General features: G+C 51.4%; 13 protein-coding genes across 14 annotated transcripts; 8 read left to right on the forward strand and 5 right to left on the reverse strand.

Annotated features, from left to right (window-relative positions):
• Positions 1-1098: 1098 nt before the first annotated feature.
• Positions 1099-3857, forward strand: PPTG_21173 (hypothetical protein; the record flags this gene model as incomplete). Its single annotated transcript, XM_008895626.1, has 4 exons — positions 1099-1447; positions 1512-2712; positions 2895-3054; positions 3114-3857. 4 exons carry the CDS (start codon positions 1099-1101, stop codon positions 3855-3857), a joined length of 2454 nt encoding a protein of 817 aa, XP_008893874.1.
• Positions 3858-5726: 1869 nt separating this feature from the next.
• PPTG_02032 (hypothetical protein) lies at positions 5727-6107 on the forward strand (the record flags this gene model as incomplete). The annotated part of the gene is made up of 1 exon (XM_008895423.1): positions 5727-6107. The coding sequence occupies one exon, from the start codon at positions 5727-5729 to the stop codon at positions 6105-6107; it is 381 nt and encodes a 126-aa protein (XP_008893671.1).
• A 543-nt stretch (positions 6108-6650) lies between these two features.
• On the forward strand, positions 6651-6836 carry PPTG_21174 (hypothetical protein; the record flags this gene model as incomplete). The annotated part of the gene is made up of 1 exon (XM_008895627.1): positions 6651-6836. One exon carries the CDS (start codon positions 6651-6653, stop codon positions 6834-6836), a length of 186 nt encoding a protein of 61 aa, XP_008893875.1.
• Positions 6837-7204: 368 nt separating this feature from the next.
• On the forward strand, positions 7205-10949 carry PPTG_02033 (hypothetical protein). Its single transcript, XM_008895424.1, has 3 exons — positions 7205-7354; positions 7506-7608; positions 7671-10949. The coding sequence occupies exons 1-3, from the start codon at positions 7293-7295 to the stop codon at positions 10416-10418; spliced, it is 2913 nt and encodes a 970-aa protein (XP_008893672.1). The 5' UTR covers positions 7205-7292; the 3' UTR covers positions 10419-10949.
• A 488-nt stretch (positions 10950-11437) lies between these two features.
• Positions 11438-13098, forward strand: PPTG_02034. 2 transcript variants are annotated; one of them, XM_008895426.1, is made up of 3 exons: positions 11438-12364; positions 12432-12650; positions 12716-13098. In XM_008895426.1, the coding sequence occupies exons 1-3, from the start codon at positions 11746-11748 to the stop codon at positions 12997-12999; spliced, it is 1122 nt and encodes a 373-aa protein (XP_008893674.1). In that variant the 5' UTR covers positions 11438-11745; the 3' UTR covers positions 13000-13098. The 2 variants fall into 2 exon arrangements, with proteins under 2 accessions (XP_008893674.1, XP_008893673.1); XM_008895425.1 differs by having other exon boundaries at positions 12432-13098.
• On the reverse strand, positions 13016-13832 carry PPTG_02035 (hypothetical protein). Its single transcript, XM_008895427.1, has 3 exons — positions 13667-13832; positions 13483-13584; positions 13016-13405 (listed from the first exon to the last, which is right to left on the reverse strand). The coding sequence occupies exons 1-3, from the start codon at positions 13802-13804 to the stop codon at positions 13211-13213; spliced, it is 435 nt and encodes a 144-aa protein (XP_008893675.1). The 5' UTR covers positions 13805-13832; the 3' UTR covers positions 13016-13210.
• Positions 13833-14012: 180 nt separating this feature from the next.
• PPTG_02036 (3,4-dihydroxy-2-butanone-4-phosphate synthase) lies at positions 14013-15298 on the forward strand. The gene has a single exon (XM_008895428.1). The coding sequence runs from the start codon at positions 14090-14092 to the stop codon at positions 15194-15196; it is 1107 nt and encodes a 368-aa protein (XP_008893676.1). The 5' UTR covers positions 14013-14089; the 3' UTR covers positions 15197-15298.
• Positions 15299-15596: 298 nt separating this feature from the next.
• PPTG_02037 (3,4-dihydroxy-2-butanone-4-phosphate synthase) lies at positions 15597-16919 on the forward strand. Its single transcript, XM_008895429.1, has one exon. The coding sequence runs from the start codon at positions 15725-15727 to the stop codon at positions 16811-16813; it is 1089 nt and encodes a 362-aa protein (XP_008893677.1). The 5' UTR covers positions 15597-15724; the 3' UTR covers positions 16814-16919.
• On the reverse strand, positions 16823-19096 carry PPTG_02038 (hypothetical protein). Its single transcript, XM_008895430.1, has 2 exons — positions 18749-19096; positions 16823-18647 (listed from the first exon to the last, which is right to left on the reverse strand). The coding sequence occupies exons 1-2, from the start codon at positions 18952-18954 to the stop codon at positions 17033-17035; spliced, it is 1821 nt and encodes a 606-aa protein (XP_008893678.1). The 5' UTR covers positions 18955-19096; the 3' UTR covers positions 16823-17032.
• A 928-nt stretch (positions 19097-20024) lies between these two features.
• Positions 20025-20525, reverse strand: PPTG_02039 (hypothetical protein; the record flags this gene model as incomplete). The annotated part of the gene is made up of 2 exons (XM_008895431.1): positions 20025-20142; positions 20203-20525. 2 exons carry the CDS (start codon positions 20523-20525, stop codon positions 20025-20027), a joined length of 441 nt encoding a protein of 146 aa, XP_008893679.1.
• Positions 20526-21345: 820 nt separating this feature from the next.
• PPTG_02040 (hypothetical protein) lies at positions 21346-22636 on the forward strand. Its single transcript, XM_008895432.1, has 4 exons — positions 21346-21501; positions 21564-22046; positions 22121-22207; positions 22280-22636. The coding sequence occupies exons 1-4, from the start codon at positions 21386-21388 to the stop codon at positions 22587-22589; spliced, it is 996 nt and encodes a 331-aa protein (XP_008893680.1). The 5' UTR covers positions 21346-21385; the 3' UTR covers positions 22590-22636.
• PPTG_02041 (hypothetical protein) lies at positions 22044-23558 on the reverse strand. The gene is made up of 3 exons (XM_008895433.1): positions 23231-23558; positions 22959-23089; positions 22044-22883 (listed from the first exon to the last, which is right to left on the reverse strand). Exons 1-3 carry the CDS (start codon positions 23473-23475, stop codon positions 22858-22860), a joined length of 402 nt encoding a protein of 133 aa, XP_008893681.1. The 5' UTR covers positions 23476-23558; the 3' UTR covers positions 22044-22857.
• A 28-nt stretch (positions 23559-23586) lies between these two features.
• PPTG_02042 (40S ribosomal protein S16) lies at positions 23587-24759 on the reverse strand. The gene is made up of 3 exons (XM_008895434.1): positions 24481-24759; positions 24001-24100; positions 23587-23929 (listed from the first exon to the last, which is right to left on the reverse strand). Exons 1-3 carry the CDS (start codon positions 24724-24726, stop codon positions 23784-23786), a joined length of 492 nt encoding a protein of 163 aa, XP_008893682.1. The 5' UTR covers positions 24727-24759; the 3' UTR covers positions 23587-23783.
• Between the last annotated feature and the right edge of the window lie 7 nt (positions 24760-24766).

The raw sequence follows: 24766 nt of genomic DNA on the forward strand, positions 1-24766 counted from the left end.
GAGCCCTCAGCAACCCCACGGTTATCGGAGTACCCCCTCCGTCAGTCGGCAGTCCAGGGCACTGTGTGTCTGAGTGGATCGCAACGCGATTTTGCGAATCCCACTCCACCACATTTACGCCGTTTGCAACTGATCAACGTAAGCGTCGCGAGCACCTTCTATCGATACCATAAGAGGGCAATAACGGAAAATACCAAATCAGTGCGCGGAATCAGTTTAGTGCACGTCCTATTCAATCATGCATCTCTAATTTGAGATTTTATATTGGCTATGTTCTTCAAGCACAATGAAGGATATGTCCAGTCAAAATAATGTCTCATATTAAAGATCTATAATTTGACAAAGGGATAGGTCATAAATCAGAGAATATCGTTCATTTCCGTAGCGCTCAACTCGCACCTCTCTGCGGAGTTAGCGCGTCAGCATGTTAAATGTAGCAAGAGTAGCCGTAGTAGCAGTAGCAGCGCGGCACAATTAACCCTTTTAATACGAGCATTCCGGATAATCCGGAACTTAGATTTAGAAGTGAAAGTATTCAGGACTCTCCGCTACAGATCCTCCATGCTCGAAATCCGCATATAGCTTTTTGTATATGATAATGTTTAGCAGGGCAACTGTAGCGTCCTTCGTGCGATGAGACATGAGATTTTCGGGAAGCGGATAGGGTCCCGCGTATAAGAATTTGTGGGAGCTCCCAGCCGTTCATTCCAAGACTCGCGCCGAAGGGAAGACATTCACTCTGCAATGGAAGCGTTCATCGATCCCAAGACCTTCCAAGTACTCTGGTTCAGACTCAGGAAGAAAGGGTGGACATTCCGCAAGTCTACAGGCCTAAGCAACCACCATCGTTACCTGCCACCGAGGGGGGGGGGGAGGTGGCAGGGACTGAAGGGGTCGACTTCTTTGTCGGTACGCGGCATCGTGTTGTTTCACTACAGTAACTTTTTCCTAACATCGTACCAATGAAGGCGAGAAGAACTTGGTGAAGCATTGCAAGCAACAAGGCTGGTTTCCTGATCTGCTGGGGTTGCCTCCGGGTCTCTCTCTCCAGTTGACTCCAACACGCTCAATGCTCGTCGACTCGACGCCCGACGCTCGATGCCTCCGAGCGTGACACCAAAGCCGCAGCGTCCGATGCCCGACGCCCCGACGCCTCCACTCGTGGAGCCTGCCGGTCTGACACCTCCGCTCAATGATAGTGCCATACCACCAGCACCAAGTATGGCGCCTCCGGTTCCAGTACGTCGCCCGACACGTGCTGAAGCAAAGACTTCCAAACGTAAGCAGCGGCGTGCGGCGAAAGCAACACCCCAAGACGTCCTACAGCCATTGAACCAGCCAAGTGTGCGTGCCAGTGCGTCGGCAGCATCCTCAATCGGAAGACCTGCAGCAACGGCAAAGCGTAGCTCTGCAACCTCACGTTCATCTACGAAAAAGCGTCGGGCTGGTAAGCCAAGAACGTTTCTGCAGCAAATGTGTTTTGACTAACGATGATGTTACGAATTGTGCAGCTCAAGTTATTCCGGATAGTACTGTAGGTGTTCCGGGGATGACCGATCAGCATATTCCGGATCAAGCGGCTACTACGGAGGAGACTGAAGACGCTGTTCCGGATGGTCCTGATTCGGTCACGGGCAATACGGAACGTGCTGTTACGGAAGCACGTAACACATTGGTGTCTGCGAGGAGTGTTCTTGACCACGATCGCGGTAATGGCGTTTCGCTTGATGACTTCGACTCTGACAATTTCTTGGAGGCACTGAGGCGTGATCGGCTCTTTGAAGGAAGTGATCCAGATGACCTCAATGTTGGAGTTGACGACTGGCTGCTCGCACTGGATTCCGACGTTGAAGGTGACGAGGAGTCCATTTTTCTGGACGAGGACAATAGTGAAGATGAAGACGAAAGTGAAGCTGACGTTTCGGGTGCTGTAAGTGACGATGAGAGCGTGGAAGACTTTGCTGGCGTGGATGATGACGTGCCCGTGGAGTTCGATCTAGCTGAAGCGGATTTGAAAAGACTGCAAGCCGAGGAATGGGACGCACTCATGGAGGATGACTCTGGTCGACTACAGCTTGACCCTGCACCTCTGTACGACGGACCGTACGGCCCAACACGCACTGCCATGGCTTACGCTACGAGTCCGCTTGCCATGTTCTACTTTTTCCTACCCAAAGAGTTGTGGCGCAAGATTGCTGAGGAAACGAACCGGTATCAGCTGGAGAGTATCCATGAGATAGCCGAAGGTATGCGTGAACGAGCGGTACAGAAGCGACAAACTGTTCCATCGACTATCGTGTACACCGTGGATGAGTACGAGGCCAAGTTGCGTCGAAAGTACCCCATACAGCCCCATGAAATCGTTCGGTTCATCGGTCTTCTCATCGCACGAACATTGGAACCGCGGCGCGAGAGTCTAAGCCGCCACTGGATCACCAAAGTGGAAGGAGCTCTCTCACGTTGCACGTTCGGGCAATTCATTAGCCGTGATCGCTTCCACGACATCGCGAAGTACTTGCACTTCAATGACAATGCTGGACAACCAGAGAGTGCCGATCGTACTTTCAAAATTCGGCCGGTTCTTCAAGCAATTCAGAAGACTTTCTTCCGAGGCTATCGCCTTGGCGCTCGCATCTCGTTTGACGAAGGAATGGTTTCAATGTGGCATCGGCGCAACCCCATGCGCCAATACATGTCAGCGAAGCCAAACAAGTGGGAACAAAATTCTACATGACCTGCTGTGCCAAAACCGCTTATTGTGCAAGGTCCGTAGTCCTATTGCGGATCTATGATTTTCTTTTACTACGGAGTGTCCGTTATTTGCTCGGGATGTTCCGTGAAATGAGGTTGACTTATTCAGGAGATGTCTAACTGTGGTGTGTGCGTGTGTGTAGGCTGGATATCTATTGCGGTAAAGCCAACAAGGACGAGGATGCAGTCGCTCAACGAGCAGTGGTGCAGAATCTCACACACGTCCTGCGTGGACAACCAGCTCAGCGGCTGATTTGCACGGACAACTTTATACTTCCATTCCACTATCGCACAAGCTGCTGCGTATGGGTCATTACCATGTTGGTACTATTCGCAAGGATAGGAAAGGTTGGTGCCGCCAGATTGAGTTCACGCAAAAACGAAGGCCCAAACGCATGGCTCGCGGAACGTATAAGATTGCTTCGTGGAGGGGCCATCCAGAGTTTGTTGCTTTGTTTTGGATGGACAATAAGCCCGTTCGATTTCTGGCTACCGGCTGCTCTACTCAGCTCACTGATGTATCTCGCCGTGAACCCGATGGATCTATCTCTCGCGTGCCTTACCCACAGCTCGTGAGAGACTACCACGAAGCTATGGGCGGTGTCGATGTCCACGATCAGCTCAGGCTCCAGCGCTACTCGATTCAGCGGTCGATCAGAATGCGCAAGTACTACAAAACTATTTTCCTGGGCTTGGTGGATATTGCGCTTGTCAACGCATTTATAGTGCACAAGCTGGCCATGAAGAAGAAACGGTTGCCTGTACCGACACACGCTGCATTCATGCTTCACGTGGATTTACTCAACCAGACGAGCGTGGACCTCATGGGTGGTGACGAGCTGGCTGCTCTGCTTGCTGAGCCACTACCAGCGCGAGCGCATACACTGGAACATACGGGTGAATTGAACGGCTCGAAGCGCAGGCAGTGGCTTTGCAAGGTGTGTTCTGCATACGCTGGCACCGGTGAACGAAGCTTTGAGGCGAGCTACTTTTGCGCCACGTGCTCTGCAGCCAAAAGGGAAGAGTCACGCTGTGCAACAAGGCCCGCAGACTGCAACATGGAAGCACTCTTACCTGCAACGAAGTCTGGCATCAGCAGTGGCTGAATGGAACGCGGATTCCAGCGGAGTTTCAGGACAAATAAGATTTGTGAGCAAACGTAGGGTCGAGGTGGACAGTGAGGATGAGTGAATGAAAAGCGTACTGTTGAATGAATTATGGTCATCTGTGAGTCGCGTCTTTGCAAATGCTGTAACCGTTTTGCAGGGAGATTGCAATGAACAGGTTGGTGGACGGATTTTGCTCTGCACATCTTGCCGTCTCAGCCAATCAGGCATCTGAACCAAGCCACGTGTCACGAGAAAAGGATATAAACTACAGATATTCCGGCATATGTTAATATATATGTTAAGAATTCCGGGTTTCCCGGAACAGCGGCCGTATTAGAAGGGTTAATCTCGTTTTTCCAAATTATCTATTGGTAAATCAGTCTTTATATCCTCGAACGAGGCGATATTGAAAGTTGCCTTAATCCGGTCACTCTGGATGTCATCAACAGCGCTTCGCGAAATCTTGGCCGTTCATCCTCGACAAGAGTGCCGTGACCCAGCTGTACTACGAACGGCTGGAGATTCACGCGCCTCTTAATCGTCTCGTACTCGACCACGTGATCTCATCCCACAGCAGTGGAGATGGGAGACGCGGTGTAGAATCACTCTGTCCTTGATAGTCCACAGCTTCGACATCAGCGCGTGGTCCTTCGTAATAAGTCCGTCCTCCTCCTTGAGAAAGTCCTTCACGGCGAGGTTAAGTCTATGTCTAGTACAACCGACCAACGGGATGGCACTTTCCTTGTTCCCGATGCATTGCTTCACCGAGCAATTATCTCCCACCACGAGCTTTACCACTTTCCAGGGCTTGTTGTAGCGGACCAGAGTGTCCGCGATGAGGTTAAACTGGCTTTGTGCGCTCCAATTCAACAGGCGAGAACGCCAAGAGTAGGAAGCGGAGCGAAGTGCATTTCAGCTCGTCGAATTAGTCACTGCTAGTGCGACTTCCGGTACCAGCCGCACTGACGTATACCGCAATGATTGCTACATAGTGGCGATTGCTACTAGTCCAGCTGTCCAACACGAGTCTGGACACATCCGGAAGCTCATCCACGACTCTGGCTTCGACCGCCTCGGTCACCAGCCTCACGTACTTCGACAGCGTATCCTCTGACACAATAGAGAGTGAATTTCCGGTGCTTAAAGAATTCAAAAGGTAGCCATCCAGAGACCACCCACTCCAGCCAGCGGTAGATATCCTGCGTTTGCTGGCTGACGACGTGTAGTTTTTTTTGGTGCAGGGAAGCTTCCTGGGCGTCTTGCTTGTAGTCAGCATGGTTGCGTCTCAGGTAGTTAAGTAGGTTCGTATAGCCATTCCCCTTCTTGTAGGTCTTGCCACAACTATTCCGGTGTGCATGTTGTCTGCAATAGCGGTAAAAAGAATAGAGTAGATCTGACTGCTCGTGAGAACCATGGTGGACAGTGGGGTAGGATGAGAGCTTGAGATTGGATTTGGAAGTGGGCTCAGTTGGCTCCACTTATCGAAGGGACTTGATAGCGCAAGCAACGAATGGCGGAAGGGAGGTGTTGTTGATTGTGATGCTCTGGTACGCTGGTGATTCATATACGAATTGGTACAATTCTTGAATGAATTGAAGCTCAAAATTAATTATTAATTAATTAATCGAATTAATATTATGAGTATTATTTTATTTTGGACCCTGGTAAGAAAAATAGTACTGTTTGTAAACTACCCGTAATTTACGTATAGTTTACATTGTTGAAATGCGACGCTTCATAAACCTGAAGATCGCTGTAGAGATACGCCGGAGGAGCGTCTCACTCGAGAAGAAGCTCAAGAACCGCCAGTGCTGGAAGAAGATAACCCAGTCGAGTATTGCTCGCACCACTACCACTACTGCCACCATGAGTAGAGCCCAGTTCCTGCTGTCACTGCTGGTGGTGCTGTGTGCTCTACTGACAGCTACGGAGGCAGCCACCTACCATCTCGTGGGTCAGTGGATGCCCGCTACCAAGAACACAGCCACCGAGAACCTGCTGATAGAGGCGCTGCAGAAGAAGAACCCGTCGCTCAAGTCGCAGATATGCTTCACAGAAGTCACGGCCATCGAGCAGCAGATCGTCAACGGCATCCATTTCCGCTATCACGTGCGCGGATGCGAGGCTGCAACGCCCGGCCGCTGCAACAGCGGCACTTGCGCCACCGAGAATAAGTTCAACGTCGAGCTCTTCGTGCAGCCGTGGGCGAACGTCGTGCAGGTCATGTCTACGGTCGATGTGCAGTAGACACTCTTGCCTACTGATATGCAGCGAGATAACGAAGTGAGAGAGAGGAGAAGTGTAGCAAACGTAAGTCTTTCGCCGTAAGATAAGGTATTTAGATGCGCGTGATTAACATCGCTGCATTTGCGTGTTTTACCTTGTGTACTCAACTTGCCGAGCCTCGGCCCGAGGCGACTCAGTTGCAACGACTTACGTGGTGCGGTGCAAGTTGCAACACCGGCAGCTTTACGACGCTGTGATCACAAATCCTGAGAGAATTTCCATGCTCTGCGCGAAGATGTGGGGACCGATGCAGGTCGATCTTGGTTGGTTTTGTAACTTGACGGCGTGCTGTGCTCTCTGAGTGGACGACGTTATCTTGGCTACAAGCGCTTGATTGTTGGACACGCCACGACTACTACGCTTCAACTTCTCTTCGCGCTGACATGTCGTCTGAAAGGCTCGGTGTGCTAGCGGCCCGCGTCGGACAACGCAGCAAAGGGAGGGGGGAAGTTACTTCCAAGTAGTTCGCACCGAGATGTCTTCACTGTGATCAGATCCGTTCCTATGCATCTGAACATCAGTCTCCAAACATTCTCACCATCGTGCGATCCAGCTCAACACACAGGAGCTCTCCGCAGTACCAAGTGGTCGGCGAGCGAGCTGGCCCCTTTTGGCTTCACGCTGGGCTGCCAGCTCCATGGGGGCGAGCAAGGAGCTAGCTTCGCATCGTTGCGAGTTGCTCGAGGCTAGATGTACACCACTCTCCCCAGCTCAGGGAATTTTCTCGACATCACTAACGCAGCCTCAACAAATTGCTTGGAAGCGATCCTGTTGTGTCAGTAGTATAATCTCAACTTGGATTAGTCATATTCGTAGTCAACCGGTGTAGCATTTCATGGTGCTCAGTCCAGCCATAACGGATTGGGGCGCGGCGCTCCAAACAAATAGCGTAGTGTTGTGCTACCAGCGTCTTTTGATCATCGTACCGTGATAAACCGGAATAGTGCCGCTCTTTACCCGTTTCTTTCCATTTTACACCAATCACAGAGTTTTCAATTCTTTATTTTGACGAATCATCGATCTCCGTTACTCGCCTGCGTCGTTGAGCGCTCACTTCCACTTTTGCGGTCTCGCGCTCACATCGCCCAAGCCGAAAGAGAGCCCTAAAATACCGCGTAAGTGGTCGGTATTGGGACGTGAAGCACCATGGAAGGCCAATGGCGATCGGAGATCCCTGAGGACATGCGCAAGAAGATGATCACTGAAATGTACGTCTCCCCCTGTGCTCTTCGCAGCGTTTGAGAGGTTACGGCCGCTCTAGAAGCATCGACAGGAAACGGCTCGCCTCCCCCCTTCCCCTCATGCTCCCTATTAGGGTCAAAATTGCACCAGATATACTGACATTGCGTATACACGCAGGTATCATGAGCTGGCGCGTATCTCCGGCGAGGTAGACAAGCAGAAAGTATGGGGATCGGCAGCCAAATTCGAGCTGATGCTGTGGTCCAGCAGCCCCGACCGAGTAAGGATACATCACTGTTGGTGTAGTGAATAATCGTACTGACTGTGGCTGTTTGTATGCAGAACTCGTACCTAATGAAGATGCAGCGTAAGATCATGAGTCTCAAGAAGAAGCCCGGTGCCGGCGAGATGCAGCAGCCCAACATGATGGCTAACGCCAACAACGTCGTGACATCCAACGCTATGAACGCTGCAGCCACTGGCATGAACAACGGACTTAATATGAACATGAACGCCGCCAACATGGGCGCCATGAACGCACAGCAGTTTCAACAGAACAATGCTGCTGTGAGTGCAGCCATGAACAACTTCCAGCAACAAGCTCAAGCTCAGGTTCAAGCTCAGGCACAGGCACAAGCTCAAGCTCAGGCACAGGCACAAGCTCAAGCTCAAGCTCAAGCTCAAGCTCAAGCTCAAGCTCAAGCTCAAGCGCAGGCTCAAGCGCAAGCTCAAGTTCAGCAACAGAACGCAGCGGCGCTGGCTGCTGCAGTGTCCAATGGTGTGAGTGTTGGCGCCTCGACTGCATTAAACCCGGCAGTGACGGCTGGCTTGAACGCTACCAGTACTGCTCCGACGACGGCTGGCACCACTCCGTCAGTGAGTATCCCTACTGCTCCGCAACAGCAGGCGCAGCAGTGGCTACAACGTATCCAAGTGCAGTTCCAGGCCCAACAGCGACAGCTTCTGCACACGCAGAACCAAGAGACGCAGCAGCTTCGTCAACAGCATTTGAACCAGCAACAACAGCTCACTCAGCAGCAGCAACAGCAAGGAGTGGCCCCTGATCTGCGCCGTCAACAGCTCCAGACTCTGCAGCAACAACACCAACTGGCGCGGACTCGCCTCCAACATCTCCACAAGAGCAAGCAGCAACAATTGCAGCGCAAACAGCAGCAATATTTGATGCAGAAACAGCACCAGCTTCAACAGCAGCAGCAGCAACAAGGTTCCATTGCCGCCACGCCAGCTACAGCTACTACGACCGCTGTTCCATCCACAGCCATGATGGCTACACCGCAAACTGGCGCCACGACTGCGTCCATGTCTCTTCCCAATGCAACGACGGTGCAGACTACGGCTCCTACGGTCCCAACGACGCAAGCAGCGGCGACTCTTACGGCTGCGCAGCGTGGCGTCAAGCCGGAGCAACTGGCAGCTGCACACACGCAACAGGCGGCGATGCGAGAGCTGCAGCGTGCGCAGAACACGACCCAGTTACAAGCCGATGCGTTGAAGCACCAGCTCCCGAATGGCACGACTGCTACCACTGCATCGTCGACTCCTGCGGTCTCTGCGACGACTGCGACGACCACAACAACTACAACTGGAAACAGCAGTCAGACGTACGTGGAGAGACTGAAGGAGATGAAGCAGAAGTACTGGGATGATCTGGTCATTGTGTACCGCGAGTTTGAGCGCATGGTCAAGCAGAAACCAGCCAATCAGCAGCAGGAGCGTATCAACACTTTCCTAGTAAACTTGAAGCGCATCATCGCGCTCCTGCAGCAAGACCCATCGAAGGTCACGAGCAGCAACAAGAACGACCTGGATCGAGTGGAAGCTCACATTCACAAGCAGGTGCTGCCAATTCTGGAGCGTTTGAAGAACAAGACGCGCGCTGCGGCGGGGAACGGAGCCAATGGGACTGCAGCAGCTCAACAGGAACAGCTCAAGAAGACGCAGGAAGCTCAGCGACTCGCACAACTACAAGAACAGCAGAAAAAGATGCAAGAACAACAGAAAGCAGAGGCTCAACGTAAACTGCTTGAAGAGCAGAAGAAAAAGTTGCAACTCGAAGCTGCAGCAGCCGCAGCTGCCAAGAAACAAGAACTGTTAGAGCAACAACGTCAGCAGAAACAAAAGCAGCTTCAGGCTCAACAAGCTCTCCTCCAACAGCAGCAACAACAGCGACAACAGTTGTTGGCTCAGCAGCAAGCGCAACTCAAGCAGAACCAGATGCGTATGAACGCAGCCGCGCAACCTGCAGCATCGGGAGCAACGCCGGCTACGATGCTGGCTACGGGGAACGGCCTTGCCACACCGGCTACAGCGAATGGAACTGGCGTATCGCCTACAAGTCTCGGAGCTTCGTTACAGACTCCAATTGATGTGTCGACGTCGTCTGCAGGAGAGACCAGTACAACGAACGGCATGGCGTCATTGACTCCGGCGCAGTACCGAACGTTCAAGCTGCCAGAGGCGCGTAAGCAGCAGTTGACAGCCCAACACGCCAAGTTACGTGAGCAACAGCAAGAGCTCATCATGCAACAAAGTCGAGCCAAGACGCCGTCGCACCAGGCGAAGTTGGCGCATCAGGCTCAACGTCTTGCACAGATGATCAACAAAATCTCGCAGCAGTTGGTGCAGTGCAAGCTGGCGGAGGAGTACGAACAGTCCAAGAACATGGGCATGGCCTCGACGATGTCACAGCCACTATCGCAGCCCACTGCGACGGCGACGGCGCTTACCAACACTACGACTGTGAAGCCAGAGACCTCTTCCACTGCTACGCCTGCTGTGAATGGAGTTGCTCCTGCTGCATCGGTCGCTGCTGTGGCTCCTGGATTAGTGCCGGATGCTTTGAAGGTTGACACTCCTACAACGGTTGGTGATACTACAACGAAGGTGGACGAGAGCTTCAAGTCAGTGTTACCCGACATGACCGGGCTGGGTGCGTCCGAGAAACTACTGACTGCCGTAGCTGCCTACGAGAAACACAAGCCCGAGGTGTTAAAGCGTGGAGCGTCACGGTTCTCGCGCATTGCTGTCACCATCGGAGCCAAGCTCAACACATCCTACGTGACTTCCTAGAACGTATGTCGAGAATAGTCGGAGACTTCGTGTTTTTAAACAACACCCTGGCTCAGCGATAGCGAGAAAATGGGAGATGATGAGGACGTGGCAAGGATAACACGCTCAAGTCGAAGCAGCACACGCACGTTCACACAGGATCAGATAGGGAAGCAAATACTTTTTGCTTTATTTATGAAGAAATGCTGGTGTTGATTGTGGTTGTTTAGAAAAGTGTCCACTGAATGTGTTGCCTTGCTTTCGATCTGAAGTGCGTCTTCGAGTCAGTGCAGCCATGTCGTGAGGGATTTGCTGAGGTTGGCTGGTGGCATGTTAGAAGATTGTTCCGCTGCATTGCAGCTTACATGAACTCTCGTGACGAGTGAATACGTGTATTCTCCATGCTCTCTCGAGACAGTCGTGGCCAGTACTTACTGGAAACGACTGTCGTAGCTACATACCTGGTCCTGCTTCCTTTAGCAACATCTTGTAAGTGTGATACGACAACGATGTAATCATTATCGTTCACAAATTGTAATCACGATACCGCATAATTTAATTACATGCACAAATACTGCGCCTCTTTTCTTTGATTTCTAGCGCTTTTTAGCGGCTAGTTTGTTATCTCTTGATCACATTACAGTAACAGCAATGATTGCCCATATTTCAATTCAATTCTTTTCCTGAACACCCACAATCCGCAACAACAACTTGGTCGTACACACGTTGGGCTACTAGTACATGGAATCCGCTAAATACAGATATTATTCGTGCTCTCCTCGGCTTCACGATACGGATTCCTGTGAACACTGCAGTGCAGTCTGCACCCGTTGACCGACGATATCTTGAAGTCGCCGAAATAACAGCTGCTCTGTGTTTTGTACACGTATACATGTATGCAACATCATTTCCGTCCGCTCGTTGTTCGGTCGATCGGGCGGACGGGCGGACTAAATTCGTGTTAGTCACACAACTTGATCCACTTACTTAGTTCAAGTCGCATTTCGGCCGTGTGAAACAGTCGAATCGAGACTCTCAGTCGAAAAGCAGACGCCAAAGCGCAAGAAACAAGTCGGAGCCCCCTGGAGAGCTTCCGCTGTCCCTCGAGTCCCCGCAATTGCCCGCAGCTCTCTGCAGGCTTTTCGTACACCTTCACTGCCAACCAAAGCTTTCAAAGCATTGGCCCGCGAGAGATCTCCATTGCTCTCTCCGTTCCGGTGCTGCTTTTTCGCATACAAGAGGTCGAGAGGAATCTCAATCGTCCGCCGTCAGCTGCAGTACGCCTGACCATTGGCAACGACGTACAAGTTGCCTGAGCTTACTCTCAACGTACTAGAAGTCATCTGCCATGTCGACAATCATGGTGGAACAACCCCGCCAATCAGGGATGGCTACACCCGCTGGTTCCAGCTCTGCTGTCAAGTCGCAGACCTCGAGTGCGAATGGGACGAAGGAGCCTGCATCTAATGCATCTAATGCATCTCCCGAGCCCATGGATGTCGATATGGGCCAGCGAGAAGTGGAGAACACATCAGCGAATAGTACCAACGTGGTGATCAATGGGAAGCTGAAAGCTGGCGCGTCGTCCACAGCGGATGCGACTACCAAACGCAATCTGGAGAGTCCGTCCGAGACGTCGAGAAAACTCGTAGAGCAAGCCAAGCGCCGACTGCAGATCCAAATGCAGTTCGTCGAAAACGCAAGACGTAAGATCTTGGATGAGACACACCCGGACATGACAGAGAGACTGCAAGCGCTGATTGAGGAGCGCGACCGACTGCTGCATTTGGCAAAGCAGCGGAGCGATTATTTCCAGCACGGCACAACCGTGATCTTTGACTACGAGTGTGACGAGGCCAACTCGGAGTACGAACTTAACTGCGAGAAGCTACGTCAAGATATGCTGGAAGAAATCCACCATGAGATGGAGATCCTTCACGACCAGCGCAAAGGAGGCCACAGCTATGGTAAGAAACAACTTTTATTAGTTGTTCTGAGCACTTATTTTAACGTTCTGGTATGTCAATTGGGCAGCTCGAACTACGACTCGTAAGACGCGTAGTACTCGGAATAAAACCGACTCGGACTCGGGTTTCGTTCTAGACACGGCGCAGAAGATCAAGAAACGCGCTGGCGGGTACGTGTTCCAGCCGCTGGAGAACAAGCTGGGCCAGTCCGAGATTGACCACGATGTGCGGGAGCTCACGAGTGTGTATGAGGCAACGAAGAAGCGACGTATGGAGTTCGACACCGGTATATGTCTTGTAATATTTTCTCATACCGTTATGATCACTGATGAGGTGCTGAATGCTATGCAGATCGTGAGGTCACCCCTGTGGCCAAATATTACCGGAATAAGTTCTTGTACCGAGACTGGATCTTTCAAGAGGGAGACGAGGTATATGTGCTCAACTACCCGGCATCCAGTGAATATGCCGCTGTTATCTGCGGTATCACGCCCACGGAACTCCTCGTTCTGTCGGAGAAGGGCAAATACTACCGCTTGGTCATCATGGACATTCGGCAGGGTCGAGTGGTGCTCACCACGCTGTCATCAGAGCAGGCTGCCTCCCGAGACGATCTCGGCGACGCAAGTCCATAGACACACCGCTCTAGTTGCCGGTGTCACGCTTGTTCTTGTCCCGCCTTGTCTTAATTTTGCTTATCCAACAATTACTTGAAACAAACTTTTACAGTGCCATTGAGTTGCCATTGAGTCGCTCAGATATATTGGGTCTGTCTGCCAGCTACGTTCCTTATTTTCTATACGAATCGTAGCCTGCATCCTGCAATTCACAGCCACAAGAGCAGTTTTACTGTCCAGCGGTAGCCTCCTTTGCTCGCTTGTCAGCGAGATACTTCGCTGCTGCCGCCTTCTTTCGTTCCTCTTCGGCCTGCTTTTCGGCGTACATCTCGGGCACCTCGAGACCCACACGACGCGCTGAGGCGTTGACGATCTCCTGTCCTGTGAGTTTCTTCTCCACACCCGCATCCAACGCCCACAAAAACTGAGGAGTGATGCATAAAGAGACTTGTCAGTTACATTTGACTCAGATTTGGAATTGATACACGGAGATGCACGTACGCGCTGCTCCTCGATGCCCTGCAGCAGCATCAGGTAGTCACTAGCCTCAGCACGGTACACACGCATTTTGGCACGGTCGTTCTCATGCTGTCGCGATCGGTACTGCAAGAACAAATAGTGTCATCGTGTCAGATATTGTGCGGCGGAGAGTGTTTTGGAGGCTTAAGTTGTTAAGAGTCCGCACCTGCGCTAGGATCTGCTGCGAGAACTTGCAGTCGCGGATAGAATCCTGCGACCCACGCGTACGCGCTACGCGCAGCAGCGAGCGCAGGTTCTTGAGTACGTCCGCCTTCGAGCCAATACGCACTCCTCGCGCCGCCATTGTTGATGTTTGGTGTCGAGTTTTGCTGAAGTATGTGGTGTGGTAGACGTAGTTTAATGGGGTGAACGTAAATGATGTGGTTAACATTATTAACATTTGATTGGCCAGGTTGTTTTCACCAATCGCGATGCTCGGGATCTGATTAGCAAACTTGTTTGTCACTCAAATGGCTTCGTTACCCAACACCCACGGCATTGCAGCAATGTCAGATTCCCTTGCGGACTCCACTCTTCATTCTACAAGCTGCAGTGATCTTCACACATCTCAAGACTCAATTTTTAAACCATGGCAACTGGAACTACGACCCCTGTCGCCAACGGTACCGAGCCCACTACCAACAATGTAGGCACCTCGTCCATCGAGGAAGCGCTTGAAACCATTCGCCAGGGAGGTTTCGTAGTCGTCATGGACAATGAAGACCGCGAAAACGAGGGCGATCTGATCGCTGCTGCTGAGTTCGCTACTGAGGAGCGCGTCGCGTTCATGCTGCGTCATTCCACTGGCATCGTGTGCGTACCAGCTCTGCCCTCTCGACTCGAAGAGCTTCAGCTGCCTTTGATGGTGGAAAACAACACGGAGGCTCACAAGTGCAAGTTTGCTATCACGGTCGATCTAAAGGAGGGTAACTCAACAGGCGTCTCTGCTGCTGATCGTTCACGCACAATCCGTGCACTTGCGGACGCAAAGATCAGCCCTACAGCGTTCAACCGACCGGGCCACATTTTCCCATTGCTGGCACAAGAAGGTGGCGTGATGGTACGTGCTGGGCATACGGAAGCTGCGACCGACCTCGCGAGATTGGCTGGAGTCAAGCCTGTAGGCTATTTGTGCGAGATCATGGGAGACGATGGCCGAATGCTGCGACGTCCGCAACTCCAGGAGTTCTCCCAGACGCACAATCTGCCGCTCGTCACGATCTCGGACTTAATTTGCTACCGTGTCCGCACAGAGACGCTTGTTCAGCGAACTCAGGCCAATGTCACAAAGATCTCTACTCCGTTTGGAGAGTTTTCATCGATGGAATACAAGTCACTTGTACACGAGGACCAGACGTACCACGCGCTTGTGCTTGGCGACGTGAGCGGACAGAAGAGTGTGCCGGTGTTCCTGGTGGAAGATGGGTTCGAGGCTGCCTTGCAAGCACAGTGGGCCCAGAGATACGTGGCGAAGCATGGCAGCGGTGTACTCGTCTACACCCATGGGTCGGCACAGCTCCTGCAGATTAGTGGCGAGCTGATGGCGCGTCAGAGTATCTTTGGCATGGCCATGCAGATCGTGCGCGACTTGAAGGTTAAATCGGTGCGTCTGCTGACAGCGACGGAGTCAAGTCTCGACACCAATGGCTTTGGCATTGAAATTGCTAGCAGCGAGCATCTTGCAACATCGGCATAAGTGTAGGTAGACTTACATTTCGGTCAAGACGCACATCTGATAGACTACAAATATCAAGTTGCAATGAAGTACATGTAGAGATTCAATTTGAGAGTTTTATCCTGTCAAGTACTAGCTTTGCATGCGTCTTGCAGCAAGGTTGCTCAACCAAGAAGGTTGATGGTCACTGCCGTACGTGAACAACATGGGACACGTTTGGCCACGTTGGTGTTTGCGTCAACCGCCCGCGCCACGTCACTCGGTGTTCCTCATTGGTCTAAGTCAATAAAGTTTCTACCAATCGCAAACTACCTCTTACAGTGTATAAACTCTTATCAGTACATGAGCACAAATATCGTTTTGAACAGAATTGTCATTTCTAAATCATATACAACTTTCATATAGACTATCTTGCTATTCTCGCAATCTCTTCCATGCCACGCCCGATTACGATTGCAATTTCACTATCCATTCCTCTCGCCCGCCTGTCAACCTTGTCTGGCACATTGCTACATCAACCTCTTCCAGCTCAAGTCTTCATCTCTCACCATGGCTACTGGCACTAATTCGAACGGTTTGACCTCCGCCAAGAATGCTGGCACCACCTCCATCGAGGAGGCACTGGACACCATCCGTAAGGGCGGCTTTGTGGTCGTCATGGACAACGAGGACCGCGAGAACGAGGGCGACCTCATTGCCGCCGCCGAGTTCGCCACAGAGGAGCGCGTTGCTTTCATGCTGCGTCACTCGACGGGCATCGTGTGTGTCCCTGCACTTGCTGATCGCATCGACGAGCTGCAACTTCCGCTAATGGTGGAGAACAACACGGAGGTGCACAAATGCAAGTTCACAGTGACTGTGGATCTCAAGGAGGGCAATTCAACGGGCGTCTCGGCTGCTGACAGAGCGCGTACGATCCGTGCATTGGCCGACCCCGCTGTGGGCCCAACAGCGTTCAACCGTCCTGGTCACATCTTCCCTCTATTGGCTCAAAACGGAGGTGTCATGGTGCGTGCTGGTCACACAGAAGCCGCCACGGACCTCGCACGTCTGGCCGGCGTCAAACCTGTAGGCTATATCTGCGAAATGAACGACGAGAACGGCCGAATGTTGCGTCGCCCGCAATTGCAAGAGTTCTCTAAGAAGTTCGATGTGCCATTGATCACAATTTCAGATCTGATTCGCTATCGCTCGCGAACGGAGACGTTGGTACAGCGTATGGAAGAGCAGAGCAACGTTACTACCCCGCTTGGAGAGTTCGTCAGTGTGGCGTACAAGTCACTGGTACAGGAGAACCAGACGTACCATGCGTTAGTATACGGCGACGTGAATGACAAGGACGTCCCGGTGTTCCTAGTCGAGGACGGCTTCGAGGCGAGTCTGCAGGCTCAGTGGGCACAGAAGTTCGTAGCTACTTACGGCCACGGCATCTTGATCTACATTAACGGCTCGGAACAGCTCCTGCAGATCAGTGGAGAGCTCATGGCTCGTCAGAGTATCTTTGGCATGGCAATGCAGATTGCGCGCGACCTAAAGGTGGGCTCTGTTCGGCTACTAACGACGACGGAGGCGAGCTTCGACCCTCATGGCTTCGGTGTTGAGATCTCGGGTACTGAACACCTTGCTACATCAGCGTAGATCGATAGATAGGACTATGATTTGATAGAAAACACTTTGCGCTGTTTAGCTTTAAAGTTCTTAGGCATTTACACGTATGAAGTCCAGGCATGCAGTGTACAAAGCGTGCATGTTCTGTGCTGTCAAGAAGAACGTCCTACCCGTTGGGCTTCTAAGTTCCTGGATAGAGTATGTCAGCACCCTTTTTCTAAATTAGAGTTTAGAAATACTCTAATCGTCTCAGTTACGGGGAACTTGACGGTAAGCCTTCTGCTTGGAACGGGAGCGCACGAATAACAGGTAGCCGCCCACAGCTGCAACGGGGAGAATGTACCAAGCGAACAGCGTCACAGGTGGAGCACTAACACCTTGTAGACCGTCCTTGGGCTTCGTCTTCGTGTCTGCAACAAGGTCCAAAGTGTTGGCGGCGTTCTTGATACCGAGCTCAGCGTCCTTCTGGCGGTACTCGTAGCCACCTTCAGGCTCTACAGCGGTTGGTCCTGTTGTCTGCGGCTTCGCTTCCACAGCAGCAGTCGGCTTAGGAGCCTCCGTCTCTTCCTTATTAACTGCTGGAGCATCAGTCACCTTGCGTAGAGCTGCAGCTGTGGTCATGGGGGCAGTTACCGCTAATTTAACCAGAGGAACGCTAACGTCACGGTAAGCATAGGTCCTGCTCATCCACTTGTCCACTTCCACCATCTCCCACGCAGCTTCAGTGCCACAAGTAGGACAAATCTCGGGCTTGGGCCAAATAGGGTGATGCAGACGCTTATTGACCGAGTTGTGCTGTTCCCACAGCCAACGACGCAAAGCTAAAGGCTTATCCTCTGCGGCCTTGATCTTCTTGACTGCTTCGATCGTATTCTCCTTCAAGAAGTGGTCACGGCAATTCACACAACCAAAGAAATGCTTCATAAAGCGACGGATGGATGCAACGACAGACACCATAAGCTCCGCACTGCGTGTACCGGTCTCAGGAGGGTTCATCGTCAGCATGTGGAACATGTTCCATTGACCGCACGTATACAACGCACAGGCACGGTAAGTGGCTCCTTGACCCATGAACAGATTGTCCAGACGCTGCCATTCAGGAACGGTAATACCGGTAAAGTCATACCGTTCTTCCTCTGCCTTAAAGGCGGCAACTGAGCCCTCCTGCCACTCTTTAACGATGGCATCCCACGTGTCAAAGTCCAGCAGTTCCTTATCCTTCACCTTCTCGTACAAAGGTCGGATAACCTTCCGGTTAATCGCTCCAGGGAATGTCTCGGACACCATCTTCAGCCAGCCCTTAAGCGCATCAAACTCCTCGTCATCCATAACGTCGCTGGCCATAAACGCGCCCTGTTTGAGGCCGAACACGAAGGCCGAAGCAGCGTCCTGGATACGCGTAGTCTGGTTCATTGGGAGCGTGGATTCCTCCCAAATAGCCGGCTTCGGGGTCTCTGTAGCCTTGGGAGGTTCCTTTCCGTTGGATGCGGCTTTGATTTCAGCGGTTTTCTTCTCTTCTTCTTCTTTCTTCTTCTTTTCCTCTTCCTCCTTGGCCTTCTGCTCCGGAGAAACGTATCCGGGCGGCCAGGTGCCCGTCTCGTTGAAGGCAGCTTCAGCGAATACACTGTTCACATAGTCTTTCACTTCCTGTACAGTATGAGTGCCGATGATCCGCTTGTTCTCCTTCTTGGGGTTCTTCTTGTCGAAGTTGAGCGTCATCAGAGTCGGGAAACCAGTAATACCCACGCGACGACACTTGACGTGGTCCATGCAGCTCAATGCTCCGACATAAATGTTGCCTTTTTCCTTGTAGTAGGCTGCTAGCTCGAAGTATGCAGGCGCAAAGTGCTTGCAGTGCGGGCAGCTGTATCACAACCGGTATAAACGTCGTAATTAGGTCAGTTCACGCTGTGTTTCGACGCAATAACCTCGGTTAAAAGGTTCTAAAATTGATGTTTAACGTACAAAGGGTGGTAGAAGTCGACGATCCATGGCTTGTCCGTCTTGGCCATGTGCTCGTCCCAGTTCTTGTCCGTCAGGTACGTGATGTTGGGGTGACCGTCGGGGAAGAGTGGCTCGCCCTTGTCCTTGGGGTCGACGGCAGCCCCCGAGACGGAGCCGGACGACGTCAGTAGCGCCGCGGCCGACGCCAACGCCCACAGCAACTGCATTATACCAGTCAGAGGAGAGCACGAGGCGCGCTTGAACTGCCAAGTGGAAGAGTGACACTGGGAAACCGAGGAGCTCTTCAGACCAGATGTGGTGGAGGTGATGGAGGGAAGGACTAAAGGACGTTGTATCAGTATGAGCCGGATAACGGACGATTAATTTCTAAACGATAAAAGATGAGAGGTGAGCTGGCTAGAAGTTGATGTCGTGAACACTAATCAGCTGTGGAGTGATCGAGGAGATTTGACTTCTATGGTGTCGACCTCAGGAACTGATGCCTGCTTCGCGTCCGTAAGCATCGTTATCTTCGAGGAATAACCATGTTGGTTAACTGGTTCTTATTCAACACACAGCAATTGATCGGGAGTGGTTGGCGACGGAAGTAATCTAACCTCCATCTCCAATCTGTACTAACGTTTCTCTCTACTGCTGCCATCCACGCTTTAGGCCGGGATTTGGCAACGACTAAACATTGCACCTTGCCTTCACAGATCGGTAACGGAAGATATTGTATGTCAGGTTAGCGTACTTCTGTGAAACCGAGGGTAACTACGTGAGAAGGAAAGGTAACGGGTCGAGAAGTTGACAATGCTTTCGATCGTCAAGAGAGCAAAATAAGATTATTAATCATTCATCGCCACCACGTGTTGGACGCTGCATTCGCGATCTCCGTGGCAACTACCCGTACTTCATTTGCACCACAACAGCAGCAAATTACGAGTTGAGTCACGTAAAGATATGCTTACACACGAAAACCTTAGTGGTTGCTAAGGTACGTGCAACGACCTGCAACTGTAGAGAAGAGTTTAATCTTCGCCAAATAGGGGGGGGGGGGAGATCCGAGGCAACGATACTGAATTCGACGGGGTGTTTTTTTTTTCGAGCTTGAATCAACTTGTCAATCGGCCTGTCATATTCTATACTGAAAGGGCACAAGGGTTTCTACAGTGCTTATATCACTTCGCTTGATCAAGGCCGAAACAAGATAGATTTTTGGTAGAGTAAAACTGACTGGAATACTACATTGACTTACACCGAGAGCTGTAGCCGTTGGCATCTTCCACAAATCGACTTACTTGCAGGTACTGCTGTTAGGGACGAATGTGCCATCCGAGTTCTGACAGCCGCAGTTTCCAGTGGTGGGGTCCTTGACGCAATCAGTTCCGAAGCCGCTGTCCGCACCGCTCCCACTGTACACACAAGAACATTAATATCTTGCATCGTTTCTTGCTCGATATCAGTGCACTTACTTCCAGAAGAACGTCCAGCAGTCGTCGTTGTCCTCCATTTGGTCCGAGGTAGGCGGGTCACACGTGTACGCAGAGCAGGTCCCGTAGGGGTAACCGTTGTTGCCATCGTACTGATGATCAGTCACAAAGACGGCGAAAGTCTGCGTCTCGGAGGTTCGGGTGTTGTGCGAGCACTCAGCAGCCTGGATGGCTGTAGACACTTTGGTCACACTGCAGTTGTAAGTACTCGGACATTTTCCCTTCGTGTTGGAGCTGGCCGGATCCAGAGTCGCCGCGACGAGAGCTGGGGATACGAGGAGGACGAGAGCAAAGGTGAGGCGCATCTTCGCTGGGATTACGGTAGTTGTAGTTGAACGACTTTTTGGTTTTTGGGAAAAACGGAAAATGTGAAACCACAGGCGCGTAGCAACTCGATTTCACAGTCGACTTGCACGCGGATGATTTCCAGCACCTTGGCCGTCAACCAGTTGATCTTTACATCATCAATAGGGCGTAACTGTCGTGTGGTTCGAGAACCACAGATGTAGCCAGGTGGCGGCACGCACTCGCTGTTTGCGGGCCGAATATTGAACTGTCAAGATATCGAGTAGATTCCGGTTACGGTAATGGAGCAACAATTCGAACCCGAAAACACCAAATGCGTTATTACGTATTTCCTGAACTGGATCCAGGCTAGTATTTCATTTTTAGTTTTTGTGGGTGACGAAAGGCAGGAAGCACTTGCATTCCCGTGAGATTTAGTAATGCTTGAATGATCCTTCTCTTACTATCGATACATGCGTCGGATTGTCGTTCTGCTTTTTGCGATGGTTAAGCCAGGCAGACTGACAGTCTGACAATTGATCCGCACGCACGTATTGTTCGTAAGAACAAGCACACTACTACTACGAAGAATCTTATTCCAAATGCCGCCTGCTACCTTGTAGCAACCTCTATTTACTACATAACGGCACGTGCTGAATTCACTACGTCTGCATTATCGTGCATACACAGAGGCATCAAATGTCGATCTGTCATTGCCTTTGAGTCTGAAAAATACAAGCTGATCAAGAAAGTTGTTTTCTGTTGTTTTCTTTAGAAATCAATTGAAAAGGTTATTTTGATTTAGAAATAATTCTATTAATTGTTATTTTCTAAAAAACTTTAAATTTTGAAGGTAAACCTCGTTGTCTAGTTCACCTCCATGAAGCGTAAGCAGCCGGACGAGAAGGCCACTACACCGTCTACTTCTAAACCATCGAAGGAGCGCAAGCAGTCAAAGAAGATCCCAAAGCAGCAGCGCGTGGGAAACTTTAGGAGGTGAGTATCAGTCGCCTTTTCCGAGCCATTCCTTCGTATCCGCTAACATTGTGTTGACACAGTTATTACACGTATCGACTGGGTCAGAAGCACCAGGGCGAACTGGAGGATGATCCGCGTCTTGCTGCGCTGGATAAAACCTGGTTTGAGGGCAAGCGTGGCTTAGATGTTGGCTGTAACTCTGGAGAGTTTACGATCACCATCGCTAAACGACTAGATCCAAGCTATCTGCTTGGAGTGGACGTGGACCCGCAGCTTATTTCCAGAGCTAGAGGACATTTGAAGGACATTTTACGACAGGAACAAATCGAAAAAGCCTTTGTTGAGATTCCAGCGGTTAAATCCACTGCAAAGAATGAGGATGGACCAGTAGCGTCTGCTGCTGATGGAGAGAAGGAGAGTATGAACGAGGAAGAGGAAGGTAGCAAGAAGAATGATGGTGGAGACGCTTTTGCCAACGACATGCCGCTATCTTTTAAGCTGTGGAAGCCATCGACGCAGACTCAAACTACTGTGCCTCGTGCCATTGGCAAGGCTGCTGTCGGGTACGTTCATATTGACATCAGTTAGGTATAGCGGGAGCTATCTCGTTTCTAATTAGGTCTTCGTAATGACTCAGCTCCAAGTTCCCGTTGAATGTGGTATTCAAGCGAGAGGATATTGTGTCAGATGCTCATGCAGGCAAAGACTATGACTTTATCACGTGGTACGTTCATGTTCATAGATCAATGCTTCGTATAGATGGCGTTCTAATGTCAAATTTCTTTGTTGTGTGCAGCTTCAGTGTTACAAAGTGGATCCATCTTTTCCATGGCGACGAAGGTATCAAGAAAGTGTTTGCTAAGATTTACGAGCTGCTGGCGCCTGGTGGTCGTCTCATCCTCGAGCCACAACCGTGGAAATCGTATCACAAGCGGAAGTTCACGTCTGAAGTCACTGCAACAAACTACCCCAAGATCCAGCTACGACCCAAGGACTTTCCAAAGCATCTCGTGGAATCCGTAGGCTTTCGTAGCTGTGAGTTTCTTGAGGTCTGTCAAACATCCTCGAAGGGTTTTCGGAGACCAGTCTACGTTGCTCAGAAATGAGCTAAGGAATATACCTACAAGGTCGTTTTCATCACTTACCACTCGTTTGTCTTCGTGCACGCGTCTATTAAGGCTCGTCCAAGGCTGTGAGCCCCAAGGGACTTAAGTGGTCTACCCGTGACCAAAAGCGATGGCAAATTACCTGCCATACCGCAGGCAAGATGCCGCAGTAGTCTTCCGTTCACGCGACTCGAAAGCAGCTCCTTGAGTTCCTGACTGCGCTCGACTACAGCTTCAGCCTCCACCCCGATGTCCACTACAGAAAGTCTCAGAATCCACCTCTCCGTTCTTGAGCTGTAGCATAGCAAACATTATTTGTTTCAGCAACAAACACATCATCCAACCACCTTCCAAATAGCTTCGTCGTACCCTTTCGAATGATCGCAGCAGCTTGTCCTCTCGGCGCGCCGCCACCAACTCCTCCTTGGCCCAGTGTCGGTATCGCGCCCTTGTGTTTCTTCCACATCTTGACTCGTTTAAACATCGGCGCGTGCTTCAACGTGCACCATATCAACAAGAGCAACAGCAAATAGCAGCGACACCATTCGGCAGGTCAAGGCAACTAACCGCTGGAGTAGCAATGGACAGGGATATCCTATCCTAGAGAAATATGTATGGTGACATTGGGTTGTAAAGGATATATATCAGGGAAGACGATGAAGAGGATCTGGCTGCCGCGCAGATAAACCTGCTCCACCTGGGAGGTGTTGCCATTGATGTCGGTGCGCACGGCGTCCTTCATAACGCAGTTCATGTTGTCCTCCGTCTCGTCCAGCAGTCCGCGGTACGTCTCGCCTGTCTTCATCTCAATGGACACGATCGTGCCCTCGCCGTCGTGCAGCAAAATCGTCGGGATGCCGACACCGCGCTTGCCCGTCACCGCCATCGCGAAGAGCCCGGTACAAATATGACAAAATTTCGGATAGCACTACTCAATTAAGTACGAAAATGGCTTCTAACCAATCAGACAATTTCTTAGTCCGATTATTATTCCTTAGCATGAATAAAAAGCGAGGAAAAATAACAGTAATTTGCCGCTAAATTATCGCACGTTTATTATGGGGACGCCTTCATACCTATCTCTACCGAGAACCAAGCCATGTGCTTAGCAGCAATGCACGCCACCAGCAACAAGCGGCTTGAACAACAGAGAGCAGGAACGGTAGAAGGGACCCATCGGTCGGAAGACGCCGCTTAACGGTACGACTTCTGGAAGCGAGCACGGGCACTGGAACCACCGAACTTCTTGGCCTCGCAACGACGGGGGTCGGCGACCAGGAGGGTACGGTCGTAGGCGAGCAGGATGTCCTTGATCTCCTTCTTGGAGGCCTCGTCAACGTCTGTATAGAATCAATCATGCCAAATGTGAGATGTTGATCCGTCAACAGCCTTCAGTGACGGCACAACTTACACTTCTGGTAGTAGGCAACGATGGCCTTGGCGATGGCCTGACGGATCGCGTAGATCTGAGCGGTGTGACCACCACCCTTCACGCGGATGCGGATGTCCACCTGGAGTTCGTCATTGTCAAAGGAACACAACACGTCAGCGCACCATATCGATCGTCAGGTAGGGAGGGTGAGTGCAAGCCAGTTGCGACAGCATGGTATTTACACGACGGTAAACAGAGCATGCACACAGATTATTTGGGAGGTGCGAGTGCTTTTCACAGCAGAACGTGTGCGTTGTGGTGGGTGGACACTCGAGGCCAGAGCAGCAAAGGCTGTAGGCGGTCCGAGAGGTGGCAAACGAGCTTAGCGTTGAGCACACCTCGTGTGTGGTACGGAACCCGAAGCAGGAGTGGATCGTCGTCACGTCCAACCGTTCATGTCGATACCAAAACTGTCGTGTGTAGCCTGCGACTCGAAAGAGAAGTGGAAAATCATCGTACGTTGGCGAAACGCTGCTGGCCCAGCAGAAGCACGGGCTCGTAGGTCTTGACGCGCAGGATCTCGGGCTCCACGAGCTCGATGGGCGTGCCGTTGACCTTGATAAGGCCGTGGCCGCGCTTGCAGTAAGCGACAGCCGTAGCGTTCTTCTTGCGGCCGAAGACCTGCACCGATTCAATCTTGCCCTCCATTTCTGATGCCTGTGCGAAAATTAGCAATGCTAGCGGCCGGAAGAGCTCCCCAGCCATGCCATGCGTCGACCAACCAATCCCCCTCACAGCATTTCAA

Source organism: Phytophthora parasitica (assembly GCF_000247585.1).
Source record: "Phytophthora parasitica INRA-310 unplaced genomic scaffold supercont2.3, whole genome shotgun sequence".
Taxonomy (NCBI): Eukaryota; Oomycota; class Peronosporomycetes; order Peronosporales; family Peronosporaceae; genus Phytophthora; species Phytophthora nicotianae.

Bases quoted from the DNA above. Each gene is read 5' to 3' on its own strand.
- PPTG_02035 (XM_008895427.1), bottom strand. From the start codon at position 13,804: ATGGCGGCGCGAGGAGTGCGTATTGGCTCGAAGGCGGACGTACTCAAG. The intron at 13,585-13,666 runs GTGCGGACTCTT...TTGTTCTTGCAG, and splicing joins CGCAGCAGATCCTAGCGCAG to TACCGATCGCGACAGCATGA. The intron at 13,406-13,482 runs GTACGTGCATCT...ATCACTCCTCAG, and splicing joins AGGGCATCGAGGAGCAGCGC to TTTTTGTGGGCGTTGGATGC.
- PPTG_02041 (XM_008895433.1), bottom strand. From the start codon at position 23,475: ATGGCGGTGACGGGCAAGCGCGGTGTCGGCATCCCGACGATTTTGCTG. The intron at 23,090-23,230 runs ATATCCTTTACA...GATATGGTGCAC, and splicing joins TTCATCGTCTTCCCTGATAT to GTTGAAGCACGCGCCGATGT. The intron at 22,884-22,958 runs GTACGACGAAGC...GCTATGCTACAG, and splicing joins TGCTGCGATCATTCGAAAGG to CTCAAGAACGGAGAGGTGGA.
- PPTG_02036 (XM_008895428.1), top strand. From the start codon at position 14,090: ATGGCAACTGGAACTACGACCCCTGTCGCCAACGGTACCGAGCCCACT.
- PPTG_02042 (XM_008895434.1), bottom strand. From the start codon at position 24,726: ATGGCTGGGGAGCTCTTCCGGCCGCTAGCATTGCTAATTTTCGCACAG. The intron at 24,101-24,480 runs GTACGATGATTT...GACGAACTCCAG, and splicing joins GCCAGCAGCGTTTCGCCAAC to GTGGACATCCGCATCCGCGT. The intron at 23,930-24,000 runs GTAAGTTGTGCC...GATTCTATACAG, and splicing joins CGTTGCCTACTACCAGAAGT to ACGTTGACGAGGCCTCCAAG.
- PPTG_02040 (XM_008895432.1), top strand. From the start codon at position 21,386: ATGAAGCGTAAGCAGCCGGACGAGAAGGCCACTACACCGTCTACTTCT. The intron at 22,047-22,120 runs GTACGTTCATAT...GTAATGACTCAG, and splicing joins ATTGGCAAGGCTGCTGTCGG to CTCCAAGTTCCCGTTGAATG. The intron at 22,208-22,279 runs GTACGTTCATGT...TGTTGTGTGCAG, and splicing joins GACTATGACTTTATCACGTG to CTTCAGTGTTACAAAGTGGA.
- PPTG_02034 (XM_008895425.1), top strand. From the start codon at position 11,746: ATGTCGACAATCATGGTGGAACAACCCCGCCAATCAGGGATGGCTACA. The intron at 12,365-12,431 runs GTAAGAAACAAC...TCAATTGGGCAG, and splicing joins CAAAGGAGGCCACAGCTATG to CTCGAACTACGACTCGTAAG.
- PPTG_02033 (XM_008895424.1), top strand. From the start codon at position 7,293: ATGGAAGGCCAATGGCGATCGGAGATCCCTGAGGACATGCGCAAGAAG. The intron at 7,355-7,505 runs GTACGTCTCCCC...GTATACACGCAG, and splicing joins AAGAAGATGATCACTGAAAT to GTATCATGAGCTGGCGCGTA. The intron at 7,609-7,670 runs GTAAGGATACAT...GTTTGTATGCAG, and splicing joins GGTCCAGCAGCCCCGACCGA to AACTCGTACCTAATGAAGAT.
- PPTG_02037 (XM_008895429.1), top strand. From the start codon at position 15,725: ATGGCTACTGGCACTAATTCGAACGGTTTGACCTCCGCCAAGAATGCT.
- PPTG_02038 (XM_008895430.1), bottom strand. From the start codon at position 18,954: ATGCAGTTGCTGTGGGCGTTGGCGTCGGCCGCGGCGCTACTGACGTCG. The intron at 18,648-18,748 runs GTACGTTAAACA...GTTGTGATACAG, and splicing joins GTCGACTTCTACCACCCTTT to CTGCCCGCACTGCAAGCACT.